Below are 23,653 nucleotides of genomic sequence, written 5' to 3' on the forward strand. Positions count from 1 at the left end.
GGATTTCCAGAATGGTACACAAGCAGTGGTTTTAACCTGTAATCTCCCGCTGTATTAGGCCCAAGCAAGAGCATGGCCCTATTGATACCTTGAAACCTGGCATTGCATTTTCCTCTTTGGCAATGTATGTTCGATCTGGCAATTTTTTCCCAATACAGAACAGTCTTGTCAACGTTAAAAATTTGCTGCGTTGAATAGCCACCTTCATGAATAATTTTTTCTAATGCATCACACAATTTCTCTGCAGCTGCAGAATCGGCACTGGCAACTTCACCGCATACTTTATCATTGTGGAAACCAGCATGATGCTTGAACCTATTACACCACTTGTTGCTTGCCACGAACTTGGCTTGGGATTCGCCGTACTTATCCTTAATATCTTCATACCTACTTGTTGCTTTTTGCTTGAATGGTCATAGACTCAGGGGCACTCGCTTCTGAATCTGATTTTCCATCCACATTATTAACAGCTGTTCCATCTTCGATATAGCACCTGAACGCTGTTTTGTGATCACTGTTAATCTTAAGTGCATTGATCCTTTGACATGTTCTTTTATACACCACTGTCCTTTAAAATGGTATTCACTGTTGAAGCAGCAAGACCTAATTCCCTTGCAATAGATGACAAACTTTGTCCTGCTTCGTACTTCTTAATCATTTTCATCTTCATTTCTAAATGAAATTTGTTTCGCTTCCTGGCACTACCACCACTTGCAGTTTTCGTCGGTTGCTTTCCCTTTATCATTGTAATACATAAATAGGAAAAGAGAAGTTTCTTAAAATTTGTCTTTTATATGATTGAAGATTTCAGTGAAAGGGAACACATTTCATCATAATAGTATATAAACCCACACAATTGCCATTATCGTTATTATCACAAATGCAATAAGATCGAGTTTACTACCCATTTATAATTAAATACACTAATAGAAAAGCCCAATAAATCGGAGAGTGCAAATTGTTTTGTTTTTTGGTCATGACCTCCAGAAACGTGGTTTAAAAAAATATCACAAAGGCATTCAAAATTGATTCTTATAATGGGAACATACGATAACGATGAATGGGTAGTGCAATTTCTGTTATAAATATGACCTTTTAGAGAGATAAATAGCTTAGTAATATAGCAAAATTTTCAACTTTTAAGGACTTGGAACGAATTTAAAAGAAAAAAAAAAAAAAGTGTTATTGAGTTCACATTACGATATTTTCAAGATACCTGCATTTATTCCTACGGGATGCAAAATACATTTCCACGATTTTAAGTTTGCACTGGCTGGCAAAAACCTACGTAAAGTTGAATTTCCATAAGTCGGGGAGTTCATGTACAACCTACACTCACTCAACAGAAAATTGCAGATTTTTCAAAAAAAAAAAAAAAAATTTATGATCTGGGGACATTTACATCTGATTCAGTTTATAGTTATTAACATTTAATGTACAGGCACTCCCCAAATTATTTAATACTCAACTTACGGAAATTTGACTTCATGTAAGTTTTTTCCAGCCGGTGTAAACTTAAAATCATGTAAATGTGTTTTGCATCCCGTAGGAATAAACGGAGGTATCATGAAAATATTGCAATGTGAACCCAATAACACATTGTTTTTTTGGTAATTCGTTCCAAGACTCGGAAGCTGAAATTTTCACTACATAACTAAGCTATTTATCTCTCTAAAACGTCACTTTTATAATGGAAATTGGACTACAATTTCATCATTATCATATGTTCCGTTATAAGAATCAATTTTGAATGCCTTTGTGATATTTTTCTAAAACACATTTCTGGAGGTCACTACCATAAAACAAAAACAATCTGCACTTTCTGGTTTATTGGGCTTTTCCGTTAGCACAATCTATAATAAATGGGTAGTAAACTCAATCTTATTGCATTTGCGATAATCCCGATAATTGGAATTGTGTGGGTTTTTAGTTTTTATTATGGCGAAATGTGTTCCCCTTCACTGAAATCTTCAGTTATATAAGAAACAAATTTTCAGAATCTTCTCTTCATCCCTACACGTATTTACATATTAAAATGGTGAAGGGAAAGCGACCATTGGAAAGTGCAAGTGGTAGAAGTGGTAGGAAACAAAACAAAATTGATTTAGAAATGAAGATGAAAATGATTAAATATGAAGCAGGACAAAGTTTGTCATCTATTGCACGGGAATTAGGTCTCGCTGCTTCAACAGTGAATGCCATTTCAAAGGACAGTGCATGTATAAAAACACGTTAGAGGATCAACAGTGATCACAAAACAGCATTCAGGTGCTATATCAAAGATGGAAAGCTATTAATAATATGGATGGAAAATCAGATTCAGAAGCAAGTGCCCCTGAGTCTAATAGCCATTCAAGCAAAAGCAAGAAGTATTTATGAAGATATTAAGGATAAGTACAACAAACCCCAAGTCAAGTTTGTGGCAAGCAACAGGTGGTTTAATAGGGTCAAGCATTGTGCTGGTTTCCAAAACATTAAACTACGCGGTGAAGTCAGTGCTTGTGATGTGTTGGGAAAAAATTCTTCTAAATCTCCACAGCACTCAACTTCTGCAGCAGCGTACTTATCAGCTGCAGAGTTAATTCTAGCAACGATGCTCGAAAGGTAAAACTTTCTGACGTTATGCCTGTCGACCATTCTATTTACATGGTCGTCAAACGTTTCTTTATTGCTTCAATCAAATTCAGCACGCATAGTTGCAAGTGCTGCACAAGCATTTAGGGGAAATTCTGACTTAAGTAAAATTCCACTTACGTAGAGTTCCGCGGAACGCAACCCTCACATAAGTCAGCAAGTGGCTGTATTAATTAAAGTCTGTTTAAAAAAAAATCATAATCCATGTTCTACTTGAATTTACCTATTTATATTGAACTCTACACTTTGATTATATATATATATATATATATATATATATATATATATATATATATACATATATATATACATATATATATATACACACACATTGGACTGGAATAAATTTTCTTGTTATTATCACATAAGAACCCAAACATTTATATATAATAATATTCTATAATTTGGACTGCCCATCCACCCTACCTATTAGTCAAATTAGTAAGGTTTTACTATTTGTATACATCAACATAGTTACGATATCTTAAAGATCATGTGACTAAAATACTTTAAAGTTTTTTTTCCCCACATTATGAGATTTTACAAACTCAGCCTATGCCTTTTCTATCTTACAGTCCAATTCAGTGCACAGTGTTAATGAAGTTAGAACTTTGTAATTATGACACAACCAATCCTACTTTGGCTTTTTTAAAATTATTAAAAGTTGGAGGACTTTCTCATCACATCTTGTGCAGGATTCAAACAGCCTGGTAAATGAATTCTCTTAATGCTTACAGCAGATTAAACTTTGACTTTACCAGGAGTTACCTTGCATTGATTTTTTTTTTTTTTTTTTTCTTCAGCAAACAGCATTGCCAAATGTTTAATCTGACGTTTATTTAAAAGATGAGACTGCTATGACAGCCTTTTTAGGTTTTACAGGCTCTATCATCAGATGGTAGTGGTCTCTAGTAGCAATTCCTTGAAAAGACAGTGATAATGAAGTTGTTGAATGTGAGCTTCCATGCCTATTACCTATGCAGTAGTTAAGTTATGACTTCAAAATTATAAAATATGAAACACCGAAATTAACTGTTCTCATAGTTACCATTACTATAATAATCAAAAATAAGAACAATATAAAAAATGTTTTATTTTACTTCCATTTAATGAAACATCAAATGATATTTTAATAAATTAATAAATGTTGCCTTACCTTTGCATTTGCATAGCCAAGTTTGATTGTAATATTTCTCTCTAATTCATTCTTAAATCTGACAGTCTACAAATAAGACAAAATGGCTAAGTAGCAGTTCTTTATGCTTATCACAATTTTATTTACAGTCACATACTTATATGAAAATAATCAGAAAAAAAACTTATTTTACATTATCATGTTTACACTCACAGCAGTGAACTACAAAACACCAATTCTAACAACCAATGTCTGTTAAGATATATATATACAGGGTGATTACAAATGATCTTCACAATTTTAAAAATTTATTAATTAAAAAAAAAAAAATAGTCCCCCATGACAATATAGCAGGCATGGCAGTTGTTTGGAAGTCTGGGTTCACATTTCATTGGAGAATAAAGGGATTCTTAACCCTTCCATGAGTGAGTTTTTCAGGAATTTGAAAGCTTGTAAAAATGCTTTTAAATATAATCTTTTCCCCCATTATGACTTTATAGCTGAACATCAAGATCAGAGTTGGTAGTTACAAAGATCAGAAATTTCCCTCTTTGCTCTAAAGACAGGTGGATTAAAGTCTAAAGGATTAGCAGTCTGGATAAAATTCAATAACCACCTGTTTTTTTTTTTTTTTAATACATTATAAATTTAATTTTTATCTTTTGTAAAACTAATTCTGGTTAAGTTAGACTCATTTAAGTTTCATCTAAATTTAAATTCTTAAGTTCAGTTGTTCATATATTTTTTGTAAATTTTTAATCTGCTTAATTATTGTAATTTTTTAAAATTTATTTTATTACTGTAATATTTTGCAAAATTAATTCTGTAACAGTTAGTAAATTTAATTCTTACCTTAAGAATGGCTATTACAAGATTCACATTCACTACTTCATTCATCATTACTCAGATGGAAATGGATGTAGGCAATTCCTGCATGAATCATGAAGTTATGAAATTCATGAACAATGATGACAATTACAAAAATAGTATGAAGAGGTTGAGATAATTGAATAACGAGTTGGTTAGTTTAATGGAGAAAAAAAGATAGCAGGGAAAAGGCACAGTCATGAAAAATACTGAAGCCTACAATAGTTACAAGGTAATTGTAATCATACCACTGAAAAGTTTAGGCTAGCAAAGGCAAATTATGAGAAATTACTGGTTAAGAGAATAAAGAACAGGGACAAGGAGTTTCTCATGTGGTGATCAGATCCTTATGTAATGGGTGCTGGAACAGGTATGTTGCCTCAATATTTACGAACATAAAACTGTTTATAATTAAAAGACTATAAAAGTGATGCTGGAAAGCATGAAATTAGCAATATTGAAATTTCAGAAAATATTTATTAGAAAAATTTGAGCCTAAATGCAAGCAAGGCACCTGAGAATCATGACATATGCCCAGTAATTTTAAGTGAAGCAGCAAGAAAGTACACAGAACCATTAAGTTTAATTATGAGAGTATCACTGGACTCAGTGATACACTCTCAGATGGATCACAGGATGGCTTCAAGGCAAAAGATTGTGGTAAAAGGTAAAGGCGACTCTTCAGATTGGGCTAACACAGGAAGTGGGGTTCCCCAAGTACTGGTACTGAGGCTATTGTTTTTGATTTTCTTAAAAGACAGTGCAGAAAGGATACAAGACTTAGTAATTTTATAGTATGCTGATTTTATAAAATGACATCATTTGAGTGATTATTGATCAGCATGAAGCAGTGCTTCTTCAGGACAACTTAGATAGGCCACAGAGACAGACAGAAAAGCAGCTATTTTAATGCAGCAAAATGCAAGTTTTTGTGAAAGGGCATCCCGAAAATAACACACATCACTTAGGATTGAATTAAAAACAGTAGAGAGAGAAAAGGAAATTGCAAGGAAGGCTCATAGTGTCCTATCAATGACTTATCACACACTTTCTTATAGAAATAGGGATTTCATAATCCCACATTATAAGGCAGATTACAAGAACCTGCAGAATACTATGTTCAAGCAAAAACCCATACATAAGAACAGAACTTTTTGAAAGCGTCCAAAACGAGCAATATGCCCAGTCAGATCAGCAAAAGGTCAACCATATGAGGAAAGACTGAATATGTGGGCTACAGTGCTTGGTGACCAGGTGCCTAATTGAAAAAATTTATATAAAAATGGGTGTAACAAGGTAAAATTGGCCATGAAATGTACAATGTTCAGTTCATCATATATCAGCCTATGTGGTGTTCATGTGTCTCTGTACTTATCTCACTGGTCTTTAATAATTGTATCCGTGAACTTCCAACGATCGACAATGAGCTACCATTCCCACGCATTTATTGTACAGTGGATTCCAGTTATTTGGGCCACAGGTTAATCAGGGCAGCCATTTATTTGGGACAAATTTTAAAAAACAGAACCCAATCGAGAAAATAGCCAGGGTTTACTTTGCTTAATTGGGACAACATGCCGTTTAATTGGAGCAGGAGACCGCAGCACTGGAGATTACCTTACGATTGTCTACTACCAAACCATGAGGTACAGTCAGATTTCTGGAGGTCATAACCATAAAACAATTAGCAGTCACCTGTTTATTGGGATTTTATATTAATGAAATCTATCATAAACAGATAGTAAACTCGATCTTATTGAATCTGCGATAATACCAACAGCTGGAATTCTGTGAGTTATTATGATGAAATGAGTTTACACTTCCATGAAATCTTCAATCATATAAAAAAATTAATTTTCAGAATCTTCTCTTCATTCCTATTTTTAAAGCTTCGTAACTTGTTACTCCATTCGCACTTACGCGTATCTTGTTACTTGCAATTTGTGAGTGCCGTGTTCTTTGTTATTGATTGCTTATCTTTTTACTGTTTTAAATTTTAACCCCCAACCCACAAATGTCAGTGAACAGAAATGCCAACTAGTTAGTATGTACATATTACAGTACGTATTAATTATTCTGATTATCACATATATTCTTCCGATTTTCACGTATCATTTAATTTTTTAATTGGTAAAGTAATAGAGGGTAAATTTGTGCTTAATATATCTTTACTTTTATAGACTGTGGATAATATTCCTCCTATTTTCGCTAATTAGAATCGCTGTTTAATAGAATTAAAATTCAATTCACAAATGTGATCACAATGACCGGCACTTACTACACATCGTGTAGTGAACGGTACTTTACTATGGTGATTCCATTGTAACGTAATTTGATTTTACAGTGAACCAATTGTAAAGAGGGGGTTCACTGTATTTTTAACTATTTACGTGAAACTTCGCATAATTGGGGCAGCCGCTTAATCGGGCCAAAATGCACTAGTCCCGATGTGTCCCAAATAACCAGAATCGACTGTATTTGAAAATAAAGGATAGTGCAATGTTGAGTCAGTTCAGTGTGACAATTGCTAGGAAAGCAAAAAATGAGTAGGAGTGTGTTATATGTCTAATGACTATAATGAGCACAACAAACAGTTGTACAGCGAAATAAAGTGGGCAAGTTAATCAGAATGTCTTATAATGAGGGATTTTAACTTCCCAGATAATGACTGTAACTTGTGGGTTGGTCACTTCCACACTAGCAAGACTTTTGTTGATTTATGTAACCTTGCATGTAAATTCAAATTTATAGCTGTGTTAAAAGCTATTGTACAAAAATTGATAAATAGTGTTACAATAATATTGTCATATTTGCCAATTTTCACGAAATCTTATTTTTATATTTTAGAGATTAAAAGTTTAGCTTTCTGTTTCGCTAGTTTAATTCCACTCGATAAGATTCAGAGGATTGGCTAGCTGCTTCACTGCTGTCACATGGTATTACAATGTTATCTACTTCCTCATCAATTATTCCATCATTCATGATACAGTTCATCCATATGGCAGCAAGCACTATTCCATTTCTCTACATTTAATGAGTTGAATTCTAGTTCTGTAGCTTTCAAAACATTGTTTATACTTCAATGAATATTCTTTTTTTTTTTTTTTTTTTTTTGATTTGGTAGTTGTTGGCGCATCGGCTTCTGTGGCCATATTGCACCTCCCAAGGTTTTTGCAGTACTTTGATCCAAGCCCGAGGCGGGAATCGAACCCGCGACCTTTGGGTTAATGAATATTCTGTTTTGCAACATATGATTTTACTATTCCCAGATATGTTCTATAGAATTAAGGTCACAATGATATGGTGGCAAGCCTAATGTTCATTTTCATTAAAAAGTTTGTCAATCACATATGTGTGGGTCCCTTCATTTTGCTTAACAATTTCAAATAAGAAGGGCGATCATTTAATTTGTGGACTGGTGCAAGATTTTATGTTTACTGCACAAACTTTCCATAACAGGTGCTCTCCCTGATTGCTACTGAGCAGACTGTGTGCATTCCAGTACTTGTCAAGCTAGTATTGCATGAAACAAGTTTTATTTAGCTGCATGTCACTGATGATCGATTTGAAGCAAGTATCATGTCGGACATACAGATTGAACAGCAATATGTCATTCATTATTGTGTCAGACGGGGCTTAAATGCATTGGAAACAGAGAGATGAATGAAGCATATGGTAATGAGTGTCATCTTGGTAGGATGGCCACATTCTGATGGTTTTTTATTTTATTTATTTACATAAATAAAATAAACAGAAACACTCAATTTATAATCATTCGAACCTGTGTAAGAAACTCCAGCAGAAGATCGAGCTTCCCTTACAAAATTGTAAAATGCAACAAAACTCTCAAAGACTCAAAAGTAAAAGAAATACATGTATACACACTAAATGACATTTATGTATGCGGTAGGTTGGTTGGTTGATATGTTGTTCAATGGCACAAGGGCTACTAAGGCCATATTATGCCTTTATGTATACGCATATGTATATACGTGGCTGTTTGTGGTGGCTCCAGGACCTGGGTCTATCTCTGCAAATTGTCTCTGTGTTGACTACAGAATCTGTGTAAACAAGGCATGAAATGTGAGCAGCCAACACCTGAGCAACTGCTGCCTGATGCCCGTCCCAAGGCACGTGGAGATGGGCATAATCAACTAACTGCACCTCAGTAGTGCACTAATAAAATCCCACATCCACTGGAGGTAGTGCAATACCAGTGGATGCTAGCAATCCCATACTCAGGATGCCCAGTCCTAAGTACCAGCAGAAAAAAAATAAATAAATAAAATAAATAAAGCAAAAAAAAAAAATAAGGGAAAAAAAGATAACTTAATAATAATACAAAAAAGAGATAAATAAAAATAATAATAAAATAAATAAAATAATAAAAAAAAATGGTTGAGATCTCTGAACAACCTCAGAGATCAAAAGAATTCCAAGTCCAAGATGGCTGGTAGGTAACACAGGGATCAGTTCATTAAGAGTTTGTTGAATTATCCAGTGTGGGGAAGCAACAGCATTCTTCTGCTGAAGACATCATTTGTGAAGGTTTGAAGGAAGTTAGTCTCATTTTCAATTAAGGCTTTAAGATTGACTTCTGAGATGTTCTGAACCTTATTTTTAAGTGTTGTCCATTGTTCTTTGTAGTTGGGGCAGGACAATAGGCTGTGGTTCCAGGATTCCTCTTCCCAGGAGCAATGAGGAGTTGTCACCAGTCCAAACTGGAACACTTTCACTTTAAGAGCACCATGTCCTCTTAGGACATGCTCATGGATGGATAGAACCAATTACAATGAGACTTATTCATGGCAAACATGACATCCAAGATGAAAAGTCTGGCAACTTATCCAGTGGGACTTTCATCCCATCCAACCTGCCAAAGGGAGAGGAGTTTATTCCACAGGTTCATTTTTTCCTGTTTGATATTTGTAGCAGGATTGCAGTCTATTCTGAGGAATGAGGTTGGTAGACCTTTTTGTGTTTGTAGATGCAGCCTCTATAAACTATATATAGGTCCAGGGGAAGGGGGCCCTTGATACAACCTGCAGTGCACTAACTGAGGTTGTTCTTGGTACTCAGTGTGTCGCAAGCGGCATGGTTCTTTGCATAGAAAGGAGTTTGGCCTGGATTTTGCTGTTAGTGACCATATGAAACCAGACCCCCAGCAGCATAGGAGGCAATTGGTAAGAACACAGCTTTATAGTAGAGAGATAGTTTTCTTTTGGTGAGTCCCCAGTCTGAACGGGAGAGCCTGATAATGGCTGCAGTGAAGGCTTTGGTTTTGTTTGCTAAACTGTTCACTTGTGGTTGGAAACTGAGCCTGTCATCCAATATGATGCCAAGATGTTATTCCCTATGATGTCACATATGGAATTTGCTTTCCGTGAATAAGCACTTTAGGGGATCTGGTAATCCAACATGTTTTTGAAGATCATTAGCTTTCTTTTGTGTTTGATATTTTTAACTTATTTGTGAGGGTCCAGCTTACAAAGTCATCCAGGACAATCTTTGCTCAGTCTTCAAGGGTCCTCCTGGATCTTCCTGCAATGCAAATAACCAAGTCATCTGTAGAGGCAAAACTGATGCAGTTTCAAAGCTTCTGGTGAACCACTGGTCAAGTAGAGAGTTCCAAAGGAGTGATCCTAGCACTGACCCCTGTGGGCAACCTCTGTTTATAAATTTTGAATGACAGGTGTTGGGTAGTGACCTGAATTGATCTGTTACTTAAGCAGGACTTTGACTTTGTAAAGATATTGATTACAGTTTGCCAGTCTGGTGTGACCGAACTTTCTGTTGTGGTTTCTCCATTAAGACAATGCAAGACCCAATATGGCTAATATTGTGCTGACATACTGCCATATGTGCCAAGGTTCTGCCACATCCATCTTATTCACTAGACTCAAACCCATATGATTTCTTCCTGTTTCCTCATGAAAAAAAAAAAAAAAAAAGCTGTGAAAAGCAAGTGTTTTGCATCTGACAACAATACTCACAGCCACAACAATAACAACGGAAGCACTTCGCAGTCTTTTGAAAAATGGCTTGCAAGAAGCATTTAATATGTGGGTACGACAGTGCCGAAAGTGTGTAAAGTTCAATGGAGTATTTCGAGAAGGAGAAATCCATAAAAGATTCAGATGATGACAAGATAATATCTTGCACCAGTCTGTGAATTAAATAATCACCCTCTCATAGTTCAGATTTTCTCAATTCCACCCTGCTTTTGTTGCTGATACCACTGGAGATCTACTCAATTGTGCACTATGATCAGGACATTACCTGTTACAAATATCAATTTTGTTTTCAAAATGGGCGAAAGTTTTTCTCGATTATCATGTCGGACATACAGATTGAATCCATTTCACAAAATTAGCCCTAGTCATTGCCCTGTGGTAATCTCATTTTTAATTTGGATTTTAATATTAAGACAGCATTTGGTACAAATCCAGATTGGATTTGTACCAAATGCTCCCAAATACCAACTTTTCATAAAAGATCAATACTACCATTGAAATTTATTTTTTTCTATTTAATTTCTTTCCCCCCCTAAGTAATTTCTTCATTGTTGGTATCTCTTTCTTCACAGCATAGAATTCATTCATCTTTCAGCAAACCATACATTGGTTGTAGTCGTCCAGATATGTAGTTGTTTTTCATTTTTTTTTTTATCAGGTGTGGAAAATTTACCATCAATTCTCACTGAATTCTTTTAATTTTTTTTCCAGATTTCCAAGAGCAAGTGCAGTTCATTTGGTCGATTGCATTACCAGTAATTTATATATACCATTCTGCAATTCATCATCAAACATTTGAATATCATTCCTCGCTGCTAAATAGTTTGTTTCCTATATTTAAAAACAGTAAAACTTCTCGACTGCCATCAATACTGCTGATTTTCCCCTGGACACGACAGTTGGGATATAGTATGTGAGCCTGGAAGATGCAGCTGCCAAAGCAATGGAAAAGTATTCAGTGTTAATCACAAAGGGGGAGGGGGGGGGACCTAAACGTCCTTACTTTTATTTTTCCAAAAAGTATAAAATAATCATCCTGTAAAAACAACCTATGTGCCATTTCATGTATGTTTATTTTTTCTCATTTTTTGTAAATAGGATATCATCGAAGCGATCACAAGATTGCTTCAGTAACTTCATGGTGCAAATTTTGATCAACAGTCCAAGGGATAAAAGAATAAATAAAACTAAAATAATGCAGTTAATAAAAAGTTGATCATGTAAAATTATCAAAAAGTAGACAGCTGCACCTGGATGTAGTGTGCACAAAACAGATTGCCAGATCCCAAGTGTTAGGCCTGCATTAAAAAAAAATAATAAAATAAAATAATAATAAAGTGTAAAGTAATCTATAAAAATAATAATAAAAAAAAAAAAAACTCTGTACTTTTTATTTGTTACTTATACTTTTTTTTTCCCAAAAAAGGTTCATGTAGGTACCCTTTTATGGATCTGCAGACAAAGCAGTACAGGTATCCCTTGTTTAGTATGCTTTCATTTAGTGCAATTTCACTTTTGCATGGTTTTCAAAGCAACTTTTACATTTAGTATATTTATTTTCACTTTTGTGCAGTTTTCCTGCCAAGAAACTTATGAAAATTTTGATGCTTCATGCATCTCAATTTTTATTCATATGCACCATGTCAGATCAAAGACTGTAGTTACCTAATCTCAATCTTAAGATTAATTTACACATTACTATGACTACAGTTACTTCAACAAAAATCAAATGAAGCTCAGTCATTCTCTAGATTATCTTCTAGATTGCAACCTTGTAAATATTCACATACTCATAATATGAAAAAAATTAATAATAAAATAAATAAAAAATGGAATGTATACGATGTTTTTTTGTGCATTTTTGGGGTGGTGGTGTCATGTGCACTCCTCACGGTTTCATATCATGCTACAAGTATCTGAATATATTAAAATGTAGAAAAAAGTAATGGTAATTACAACTGTCAAAATTGTGTCACCTGTCCTTACTTGTGTCAATCTTTTATCATGCATCACACAGAGAAAACTGCTTATTACATTTCTGTTCTGTGAATTTAAATTTATTTGATTCATATTTTAAAGAAATTTATTGCTCATTATGGTTTCAAAAAGACCATCTTCTTCAACTCCTTGTACTAGTAAGAGAAAATGTATTAATTTATAAGTGAAACTTAGTGCTTAAGCACCTTGAAAAGGGTGATCATGTGATTGATGCTGCTAATTCAATGGGGTTGAATGAATCTACTGTGTGTACTACAAGGAAAAATAAAGACAAAATAAACAAGTACAGTCAAGATGTACTTCCATCATCAACTATGGAATTGCAGCATTTGCATAGTTTGACAATGGAAAAAAAATGAAGGCCTTGTTAATAATTTGCACTGAAGACCAAATAAAACAATGAGTATCCTTAAGCACATGAATAGTTCAAGAGAATGCCAAGAGCCTCTTTGAAGATTTAAAAGTGAATTTACATCTACTGAAAGTTAAGGCAAACTCTGAATAGTTTGAGTGATATAAAAAATAGCTAATCTACACAATCTGAAATTAAATGGTGTGGGAGCTAGTGCTGATTTTGAAGCAGCAGAAGCGTGCCACGAAACTTTGCAAGCTATCATAAAAGAATGTCCAAAAAAAAAAAAAAAAAAATGTTTATTTCCTCATGAGAAAAAGTCCACACGTGATTTAAGGTGGCAAAAGATAGATTAACCAATCTTTTAGGAGCAAATGCCAAAAAATGGATTTTAATTTGATGCTCATGCTACTCTATCGCAAAGAGAATCCAGTGCTTCTTAAAGAATACAAAAATCTCCTGTTCGTGGTGATCGAATATGAAGAGGTGGGTGGGTAACTAGGAAGATTTTTGAAGAATAGTTTACTTCTTATTTCTGCACTGACATAGAACAATACCGCAAAAATAATATCATGCACAAAGCATTTTTACTTTTCCCGATGATAACACTGGAGTTCAATTTCTCCCAAAAAATATGGCCTTTATCCAACCTATGGATCAAGGCTATTGATCTATACATTTAAGGTGAACTATTTAAAGAAAACATTAACTCACTGATTCAAGAATTCTGGTGAAATTACCTCAAGCATGCCATTAACAATACTGGAGAATCTTGAGGCAAAATCAAATGAATTTAACGTGGCAGTAATATGATCAGCAGGTGTGTAAAAGGGCAGTTATGATTTCTAGCTAAATTGTTAATTCATAAATTGATGAACTAACAATTGTAATAAGACATTTCTGAATTTTCCCACGATATGAGGCTTCAATGAAGTTGAGGCAGGAAATTTGATTCCCATGTTAAACTTGGCATTAAATTTGCCTAGGGAGGCTCTATCAAATAAAGATTTATTTCAACTGGAGAGATCAAATCCAATTTCAGGTGATGAAAAAGAGATTAAACAGATCACTTGTCAAATTACAACCAAGAAAGTATAATTTGTTTCAACTAAGTTTAGAGCACTGAGAAAATTACAGAATCTCCTGAAACAACAAATGGCATAATGTGGCAATACACATTGCTTCTATCCACAGCTGTGTAGCATATCATGCCATTTTGTTTTTTTCATCTTTTGCCAAAAAAAATTAATAAAAATATGTATCAATATATATTTAAGAAACAAATGATGTTATCAATCGTAATTTTTAAAGGTCACAAAATTTTTAAGGTTTAACTGTGTTGTTCTCCTAGATATTTCCCCAGACTATGAAGAATGAAATTTTAAATGTGCTCAACTACTAGTATTCCGGGTTTTCCACTGTGGATGTATCCTGCATCAGTAAATTTTTGATAATATTCATGATATAATGCCCAATTTGTGAATCTTTTATTTTATTAAATTCTCACTGAACAACCATCACAGATTTTGGTGTCTGATATGTGTGTATATTCGCAGACTATTTGAGTTCAGACCTCATTTTCAAGACTGGCCTGCTAATACTCCGGAAGAAAACAGTAATTGTCAATATGAAAAAAATATTGACTTCTTTTTATTTGTACAGATTGTTTTTCACCATATATTTTTGCTTTTTAATAATAAATTTTTAAAATCAAGACAATCTTTTGTAACCAATTCTATATATTGTGACAACAAAACTTTATGGTTATGTTTACTCTAATAGACAGCTAGCTCTAACTGTTAAGGAATGTGCATTAAATGTCAATTACGTTATTATTAATATAATTAAGCTTTCACCATAAGCATTCATTATTGAATATTAATGGATGCATGAGGCAGATTTCTACCCTAACATTTTAAAATTTTTCTATCAACAGCCATTTTGGAATATTTCTTGCTAGTCAATTTTTTTTTTTCTTCTCCTAGGCCCAATTCCACAGATACTCTAAAAATGAAATATCATATCTATAACATTTTAACAGTTATTTTTAAAAACAAAACTTCAGTGGCTAAACTCCACACCTCAACTTTAAGAAGAATATAATGCAGTGGTTAGAAGACATTTTTCACTAAAGTTTTTTTCTTGGCAATAATAATATACCTCTGTCAAATACAAAACATTACACTCAGAGCTGAATGTAATGTTTTGTATCTGAGCAATCTGAAAGACAGGTATCATCTAATTCTGTATTTAAAAAAATTAATTATACCATAACCAAAATCTCTCATACCCAGTGGGTATACAATATGGTTATTTTTTATCCTTCAAAAATTCCAAGGACAAAATGGCCTAACTTCATAAAAATTGGAAAATAATTCAAGTAAATCCTCAGTTTGTATGGAACTCTGAGTAAACAGAATCTGCTAATAAATTCATCAATCTTATATAAAGGAAAAGAAACAATAAAGGATAAATACAGTAACAAAACCCTCACTTTAACAGACCTCAAAAATAACAAAAAAATTCCAACAAGCTAAGCAATGGACAATCAGATTTAGGGGGTTAACCCATATTAGTCTCTTAATATTGAGGGTTTACTGTACTGTCGCTTATATACCAAGATGGTTAGGTAAAAGTTAACACATATTGGAGATATAATATAAACCAAATGCTCCTTTCCTATTTGATGGCCTTGATTCTTTGCTTATATTTGCATATCTGCCTTGCTATCAGACTGGTGTGTGACCAGAAAAATATATATATATTATAAATTAATTGTAAATTTTTCAGTGAAAAATTTATTCCACATACCCGCTTAACTTTACAAAACAATATAGTGCTGACAAGTTAAAATTTATTTTAATCATGATCAAATATAACCAGTTTTATTTTATAAATAAACAATTTTTTCAAAGTAATTTATCAACCACACCATATCTCACAGCAGAACGTTTACTGGTATCGGCATCTCACGTAGACTCAAACCAAAGTCTGCTCAAAGAGCATATGTGCACCCTCATTCCTGACCACTCCGCTATGCCAGGCATTTATTATTCTTGTAAATAGGATAATTTTTTTTGATAATATGTTAGGAAAACCATATAGATAAATTCCGAATGAAAATAAAATGAAGCTGATTCAAGGAGTGCTTCAACAGAATTTTTTGTACAAAAGGAAGCTTTATTTATAATTTGGATAAAGTATTCAAATAGCATATAAACTAAAACAATAAATTAATATAAAATTTAGTTTAGAAATTTAAAAAACTTAAAGAAATTACAGAAAAGTTAAGTAATCATTTAGATTTACTACCTGTACACCTGAAATGGCTTTAACAACTGTGGATTTTCCATGGGCTACATGTCCAATAGTCCCTAATGGGTAAAATTTCAAAAGCAATTTACAAATTTTTACATAATACTTTCAAATAAATGTTAAAAGTTATACAATCAAGTAATACATCATATCAGTAATATACTTACCAATATTAATTGTTGCCTGTCTACTGATGACTTCAGCAGTCAGTGGTGTCAGTTCACTAACATTCTATAAAGTTAAAATGAGGAATGATGTCATTAATAAATAAAAATACTAAAAATCAAAAAAAAAAAAAAAAAAAAAAAAAAAGGTTTAATGTACCCTATCTGAATTAGTTAACAAGAAATTTATCTGCTTAGTGGAAATGTCTGATTTGGAAAATCACTGATAATCATAATTTTTCTGGACCTACGGTACAAAATTAATATCAGCCCCACAAAGCAGAAGCTTTTCCAGTGGGAAACTTTGATCCTTTACTTTACAAAGACAAATTAACATCTACGATAAATTTATAGACAACATATTAAAGCCCGAATTGCCTTTTGCTTATCCAACAACTAAATAACTAATAAAATACAGCAATCATTAATATTTGGATATACCAAATGAAGCTTTCAAAAATTGTTACTAGATTGTGATGGTAGAAAAATTTATTGCATCATCAGTGAATAATTCATTATAAAGTGTAAACAGGAAATAAAATTGGGACATGGAATGTATGAACTCTACTCAGATTGGGGAAGCTGGAAGAGGTGAAAAGGATGATGCGTGATAGGGAAATGGACATCTTGAGCTTGAGTGAAACCCGATGGCAAGGCAATGGTGATTTCTTCAGTGATGAGTAGAGAATGATCTACAGTGGAGGTACAGAAACTGGACAAAATAGTTTTGGTATCCTAATCCAGAAAAACTGGGCAAAGAATGTTATGAATACCTATCATGTAGATGACAGACTACTGAATGTGAAAATAAAAACACCACCGAGAAACCTAGTAATTATCCAGGTATACTTCCTGACATCTAACGGTGAGGACCAGGAAATAGAAGAGATGTATGAGAAAATTGAAGATCTCTTGAAATTGACAAAGGATGGTTGATTATATACTAGTCGAGACAAGATACCGCAACAAAATTAAGTCAAGCCACAGTTACCCTGGAGCAGAAGTTGACAGTGACCACTGTCTCGTGATGGCAAGGTTCAATCTTAGATTTAAGAAATTCAAGCAAATTGGAAGGACTAGCTGGGATTTGAATAAATTACAATATGAACATGCTAAGAAGAATTACGAAGAGAAAATTAATGAAATCATAGTTAGCATAACAGGAGAAATCAACTGGGATTTGATAAAGCAAGGTATATTAAAAGTAACGCAGGAGACATTAGGAAGGAGGAGCTTTGGTCCAAGGAAACCATGGATCACGGAAGAAATACTAGAACTCATACAAAGACGTAACAAATATAGGAATTAACCACAGAGGAAGATCAGGAGAACTATAGATACACAAAGAACCTAATTACAACCAAATGTCAGGAAGCAAAACAAGACTGGATGAATAAAATGGCAGAAGACATTGACGAGGACTTGACAAAGGGAAGAACAGACAAAGCATATAGAAAGATTACGTCATTACAATACAATCCCAAAACGAGGAGCACAATGGTTAAAGACAAACAACAGAACCTACTGATGGACCCAGAGGAAACTGGTGAGTGTTGGAAGGAATATCTAGAAGAACTCTACTGTGGAGAAGAAACAACTGATGAGATTGACTATATTGAAACAGAAGACAAGGTGGAAGAGGATGCTAAAGGCCCAACAATTACAAGGAGTGAATTTGAGTTAGCATTAAATCAATTAAGGAACAAGAAAGTAGCAGGACCAGACAATTTCCAGGCGGGAGCAACTCGAGAATATGGGAGGAGATATGAAAGATAGGCTTTAACAAGTGATACAAAAAAATCTATGAAAGTGGTGAAAGCCCAGATGACTTTAATAAAAGCAGAACAATCACTCTTCCAAAGGAAGGAAATGCTAATGACTGTGCCAATTACAGGACTATAACCCTACTGTCCCATGCATCCAAAATCATCTTGAATGTAGTGAAGAACAGGATCAAGAAAAGAATAGAAAAGGTCATCAATCAAGATCAGTTTGGCTTCAGAACTGGATGTGGGACAAGGGAGGCACTTCTAGCAATGAGAACAATTCTTGAAAGAAGAATGGAAATGAATAAGAGAACATACATTGCTTTTGTTGATATACAAAAAGCCTTTGATAACATAAATTGGAAGAAGTTGTTCAGAGTCATGAAAAACTTTGGCCTGGACTGGAGAGACTATCCTACATCTGTACAAGACACAACATACTGAAATAGATATTAATGGTACCATAAAGGAAGCAAGGATCAGGAGGTGTGAGGCAGGGTTGCTCTTTATCCCCGTACCTTTTCAACATGTTCATCGAGGTATCCATAACAAAAATGAAGCAGGAAGCAAAGGGTATAAAGATTAATGGACAACAGATTCACTGCATCAGATTCATAGATGACATAGCATTATTAGCTGACTCAGAGCAGGAGCTGTGTAAGATGTTGGAAAGGCTATCATTAAGGCTACGAGATTCACATCTAAAGATAAATGCACAAAATACTAAAATACTTGTCGTCACCAAGAATGATGAACAACCTCAAACAAACATCAAAATAGGGAAAAACAAAGTGGAACAAGTGAAACAGTTTTGTTATTTGGGAAATTTCATTACCCAGGACAACTGGTGCACTACAGAGATCAGAAAAAGAATCATCCTTGCCAAGCAAGCTTTCAGTAACAAGCAAAATATTCTAACCAACAGACATTGACAGGGAGACCAGGAAAAAGTTTGCTAAGTCATTCGTTTGGAGTGTGCTGCTGTATGGAAGTGAAACCTGGACATTATGCAAGCAAGATATCAAGAGACTGGATGCATTGGAGATGTGGGTCTGTAGGAGGATGTTGAGGATTAGCTGGACCGAGCGACGATCCAACGAATCTGTCTTGAACAAGATGCAAGAAAAGCAGCAGCTACTCACGACAGCGAAAAAAAAGACAATCAAAATTTTTTGGACACGCCCTAAGACAAATTTTTTTAGTAAATATCTCAGAAGGAAAAATATTGGGAAAGAAAGGAAGGGGATGACCAAGGAAGAAAATTTTGGAAAACTTAATGAGGAAAATGAACTTTAGGGGTTATGAGGAAAGGAAACATTCAGCAGTAGACAGAGATGTATGGTGGCAGCAACAAGGTGAAGCCTTTAGAGTTTGATGATGATGAAAATGTGTAACACGGATGGTGTCCAGTATACCCCCAGGCTGTATCTAGTCTCAAAGAAGACTTCGTCTATGGAGCATCTCAAAAAATATCTTAACATATTAAGAAACTCACGATAATCCAATTCTTAATTAAAAGAGACCACTTCCTTGATGAAATGTGAAAGCAACTAAGTGGGGACCATGTTACTAGACAATGGTCCTAATTAATTAGAGTTTATCATACTACAATTTGCCATCTTATGACACATTTCAAGTTATGTACGTATTTATTTGACAGCTTGTGCACAGTTATGCGAATGAAACCCACATGCAGCCTTTCTCACTAGCTTCATTTCGGTATGTCCTTGATTGGCTTGGAATGCATGTTGCATATTTTCATTTGTTATATATAACAAATATATATACAGTAATACCCCGACTTACGCTACCCCGACTTACGCGAACTCGGAGTTACGCGGTTCTTGATTTTTTCGTTTGGCAACGCTGCCGCCCACTATCTTCAAGGTCGTTTTTCATATGTTATCGATATACGGTGCGACGGCGGAGAATGAGAGCGAAAGATGAACAAAATTCAACTTTGCTGCTTTTATGTTTTTTATATCAGTGAAGGGGAAACACATTTCACCATAATGTAACCTAAAAACCAACACAATTCCAGCTATCGGTATAATCGCAAATGCAATTAGATCGAGTTTACTACCAGTTTATAACAGATTCCACTAGCAGAAACGCAACTGGATTTTTATGGTAGTAACCCCTAGAAATGTGAGGTGTTAATAGTGTGTCTCTGCCTTTATGGTGTTGTTTATTCAGTTGCTACATGCGCGCAGCTTTGTTTATGCGTATCAAGCGTGCCTCCTCGTTTTGTAATTGTGCTTTATTCCCTAAAAATTAGTAAAATACTTAAAAGGTGTGAAAAGGAAGCGTACTGGTGAAGACACTGCAGATTCAGAGAGAAAAAGAAAAGCAATTATCGATAAACAGAGGCGGACTTGGTCAAAAATTCTTACCCGGGAAAATTTGTAGTGGCCTCATACTATGGTTTATGGCCAAAATCACACCGGCCCACCGGGGTTTCCCCGGTAAGGCTTATGGCCAGTCCGCCTCTGTCGATAGAGAAAAAATATGAAATTGTGAAACGCTTTGAGCGAAATGAAAGACCATGTGATATTGCACGTGCTACAGGCCTAAATGAAGCAACGGCGAAAAGCACATGACAATTGCAAACTTGACAGGTTGAAAATTGAAAAGGGCTCACTTGTAAAGGGCTTAAAAATTTTAGAAAACAGACTCCAACGAAGAACGCGTTATAGCTACAAAGCAAGGAATAAAAAAAAATTATTAGCTTGCTACGAAGAAATTCTGCGTGAAAAAAAGAACGCGCTGTGTCGTCAGACGAATTTGTTAATTTTATGAAGCCATCGACATCGAAATAACTTTTTAACGTAAGTCATTTGTTTTTTTAATACATATTTTGTATTAATATGTATAAAGAACTGCAATTTTATTAATATTTTTCTTCTAAACTAGGTGTTTTTGTTAGTCCTTGGTCCCAATTAAGCAAAATTTATATGTATTTATATGCAAAGTTTTACCCCGACTTACGCGATTTTCGTTGGACCCACCTATCGCGTAACTTCGGGGTATTACTGTATATATATATATATATATATATATAAACAATAGGGATGAATATAAAAGTTATTAGCCAGATCAGATTAATGCCAACAATAGCAGATTGTACATTACATCAGTCTGTAATCTAGTTATTATAGTAAAAGCACAATAAGTACTATACAGATGCAGAACACGTATAGGGACACAACAGTATACAGGTAGTCGTCGACTTACGACCATGTTAGGTTCCGACCGACCGGTCGTAAAGCGATCTGGACGTAAGTCGGACCAGTTTAGGTAAATCAGACACTGTGTACAAAATTGGTTTACTATTTACAAAAAATAAAAAATATGAAAAAGATATCAAATACTGTATAAAACCTAAAAAATATTTTATCTTAAAGAACTAAACTAAACATATATAGAAAATAGATAAGAAATATTTTACTGACCACTCATTCTTGGCTGCAGGTCATCAATGCAGCCACTTGACGTAGTGGGAGTTGTTTTTCTCATAAACATGTTGATTTTTGTCTGAATTGTTTTTTTTCTTTTCTGCTCGTAAATTTCACAGTATGGCCGAAAAGCATCTTCGTTCAATCCCTGCAAATCATTCGATGTTTGGGTCCATTTCCTCAAAATGTGTAAGAAGTTTATTTAGTAGAGAAAAACTTTCAGATAACCCTCTAGTGGTGAATTTTCTTTCTGGTTCTTCCTCATCTTCATTTTTCTCTTCTTCCATCCTTTCTTCTTCAGCCATTCTTTCTTCTTCCAAAGCGTTCTTCATTTGTAAGTTCCCCAGATTCTTGCTCTAGCAGCTCCTCAACATCTTCCACTTCAATCTCTAAAGAAAGTCCATTTGCCAGTGTTACAATATTTTCCGTAACCATTTCAAGTTCATGTTCACTATCAAATTCATCAATAGTATTAACAAAACGCTGGAGACAGTTTTTCCAGATTCCATTTATGCATTTCTTTGTCACAGCCTCCCACGCGGCCGCAATATTTTTGACGCATTTATAAATATCGTACTGTTTCCAAAACTCTCACAAAGATAGTTCTGAGTCGGCATCTGTTGTGGCTATAGCTTGGGCGAAAGTGGTTCGAAGGTAGTGCACCTTAAATGTGGAAATTGTCCCTTGGTCCATAGGCTGAACGAGTGGACTTGTATTTGGCGGCAAATAAACAACTTTTACATCTGGACGGAGGTGGTCTAGGCGAGGTGGATGGCCAGGTGCATTATCTAAGATTAATAAAATTTTGAAAGGAATTTCTTTCTCAAAGCAATATTCACGAACTTGAGGTACAAAACAATTTAGAAACCAGTCTTCAAACAATGTTTGAGTCATCCAGGCTTTTCGGTTTGAACGGAAGTATACGGGCAGAGTGTGCTTGTTTACATTCTTGAATGCACGGGGATTTTCAGAATGATAAATTAAAAAAAGGCTTCAGTTTAAAACCTGCGATGTTCCCGCCAAGGAGCAAAGTCAGCCTATCTTTAAGTGCCTTAAAACCAGGCATGCTTTTGGCTTCTTGGTGAATGTAAATGCGTTCTGGCATCCTTTTCCACAACAATCCAGTCTCATCCATGTTGAAAAGCTGCCCCCTTCTTCCGTAATTATTTCATCCAGACTTTTAACAAACTCTTGAGCTCCTTCCACATCCGCACTTGCTGATTCTCCAGTGACTCGAACCCCATGAAGGTTGAATCTTCTTTTGAACCATCCTGTACTTGCTCTAAATGTCTGAGTATAATCTTTTCCGGCACGTTTCTTCAGCGTCTGAAAGAGACTTCTAGCCTTCGACTGCGCTGTACGAAGGCTTAAGGGTGTTCGCTTCTGTATCTGATCTTCCATCCAAAGAAACAATTTTTCCATTTCATGGATGGGCCCTGTACGTTGTTTCGTTATCACTGTTGCTCGCATGGGTGCCGAAACTTTAACAACTTCACGAATCCTTTCTTTGTCTTTCAAAATCTTCGACACTGTAGAATGAGATAACTTAAAATCACGTGCGATCGCATTCACCTTCTTTCCTTCTTCATGCTGTTTGATCACTTTCAATTTTGTGTCTAAAAATGGCCTTTCTTTCTTGACAGGTCTAGGGGGTAGACAAAGGCACTTTCCTCTTGGTCGACATGTTTAGGGGTTTTAAAAAAATGCTAATTGTAACACAAATATAACTGAACCAAAAATAGTGAACGTAATGTATGCAAACAGAGATCGAGATGCATGAATCACGACATACATACATCGGTAAGATGTTTTGTTCGACTGTGATGGCAAAGCTGACTAAATGGATTAAGACTAGCTTATTCACGCCAAACACGTTACTGGGCAGTGGGCTGACGCTACACGCACAACCGTTCCCATTAGGCTTCGGGGACCACACGGATAGGACGTGTAAGT

At 34.8% G+C, this 23,653-nt stretch overlaps 1 protein-coding gene across 1 annotated transcript in view; it reads right to left on the minus strand.

Annotated features, from left to right (window-relative positions):
* The window catches only part of eIF2gamma (eukaryotic translation initiation factor 2 subunit gamma), a 109,229-nt gene that overhangs the window by 72,325 nt on the left and 13,251 nt on the right, over nucleotides 1–23,653 (minus strand). The window contains exons 2-4 of the mRNA XM_090375253.1: nucleotides 16,483–16,546; nucleotides 16,313–16,374; nucleotides 3,791–3,856 (exon numbers count right to left, since the gene is read on the minus strand). Of these exons, the coding sequence (XP_090231379.1) occupies nucleotides 3,791–3,856; nucleotides 16,313–16,374; nucleotides 16,483–16,546 (192 nt within the window). The remainder of the gene's footprint in view (nucleotides 1–3,790; nucleotides 3,857–16,312; nucleotides 16,375–16,482; nucleotides 16,547–23,653) is intronic.

Source organism: Mastigoproctus giganteus, chromosome 1 (assembly GCF_048544385.1).
Source record: "Mastigoproctus giganteus isolate SK-2022 chromosome 1, ASM4854438v1, whole genome shotgun sequence".
NCBI classification, from domain to species: Eukaryota; Metazoa; Arthropoda; class Arachnida; order Uropygi; family Thelyphonidae; genus Mastigoproctus; species Mastigoproctus giganteus.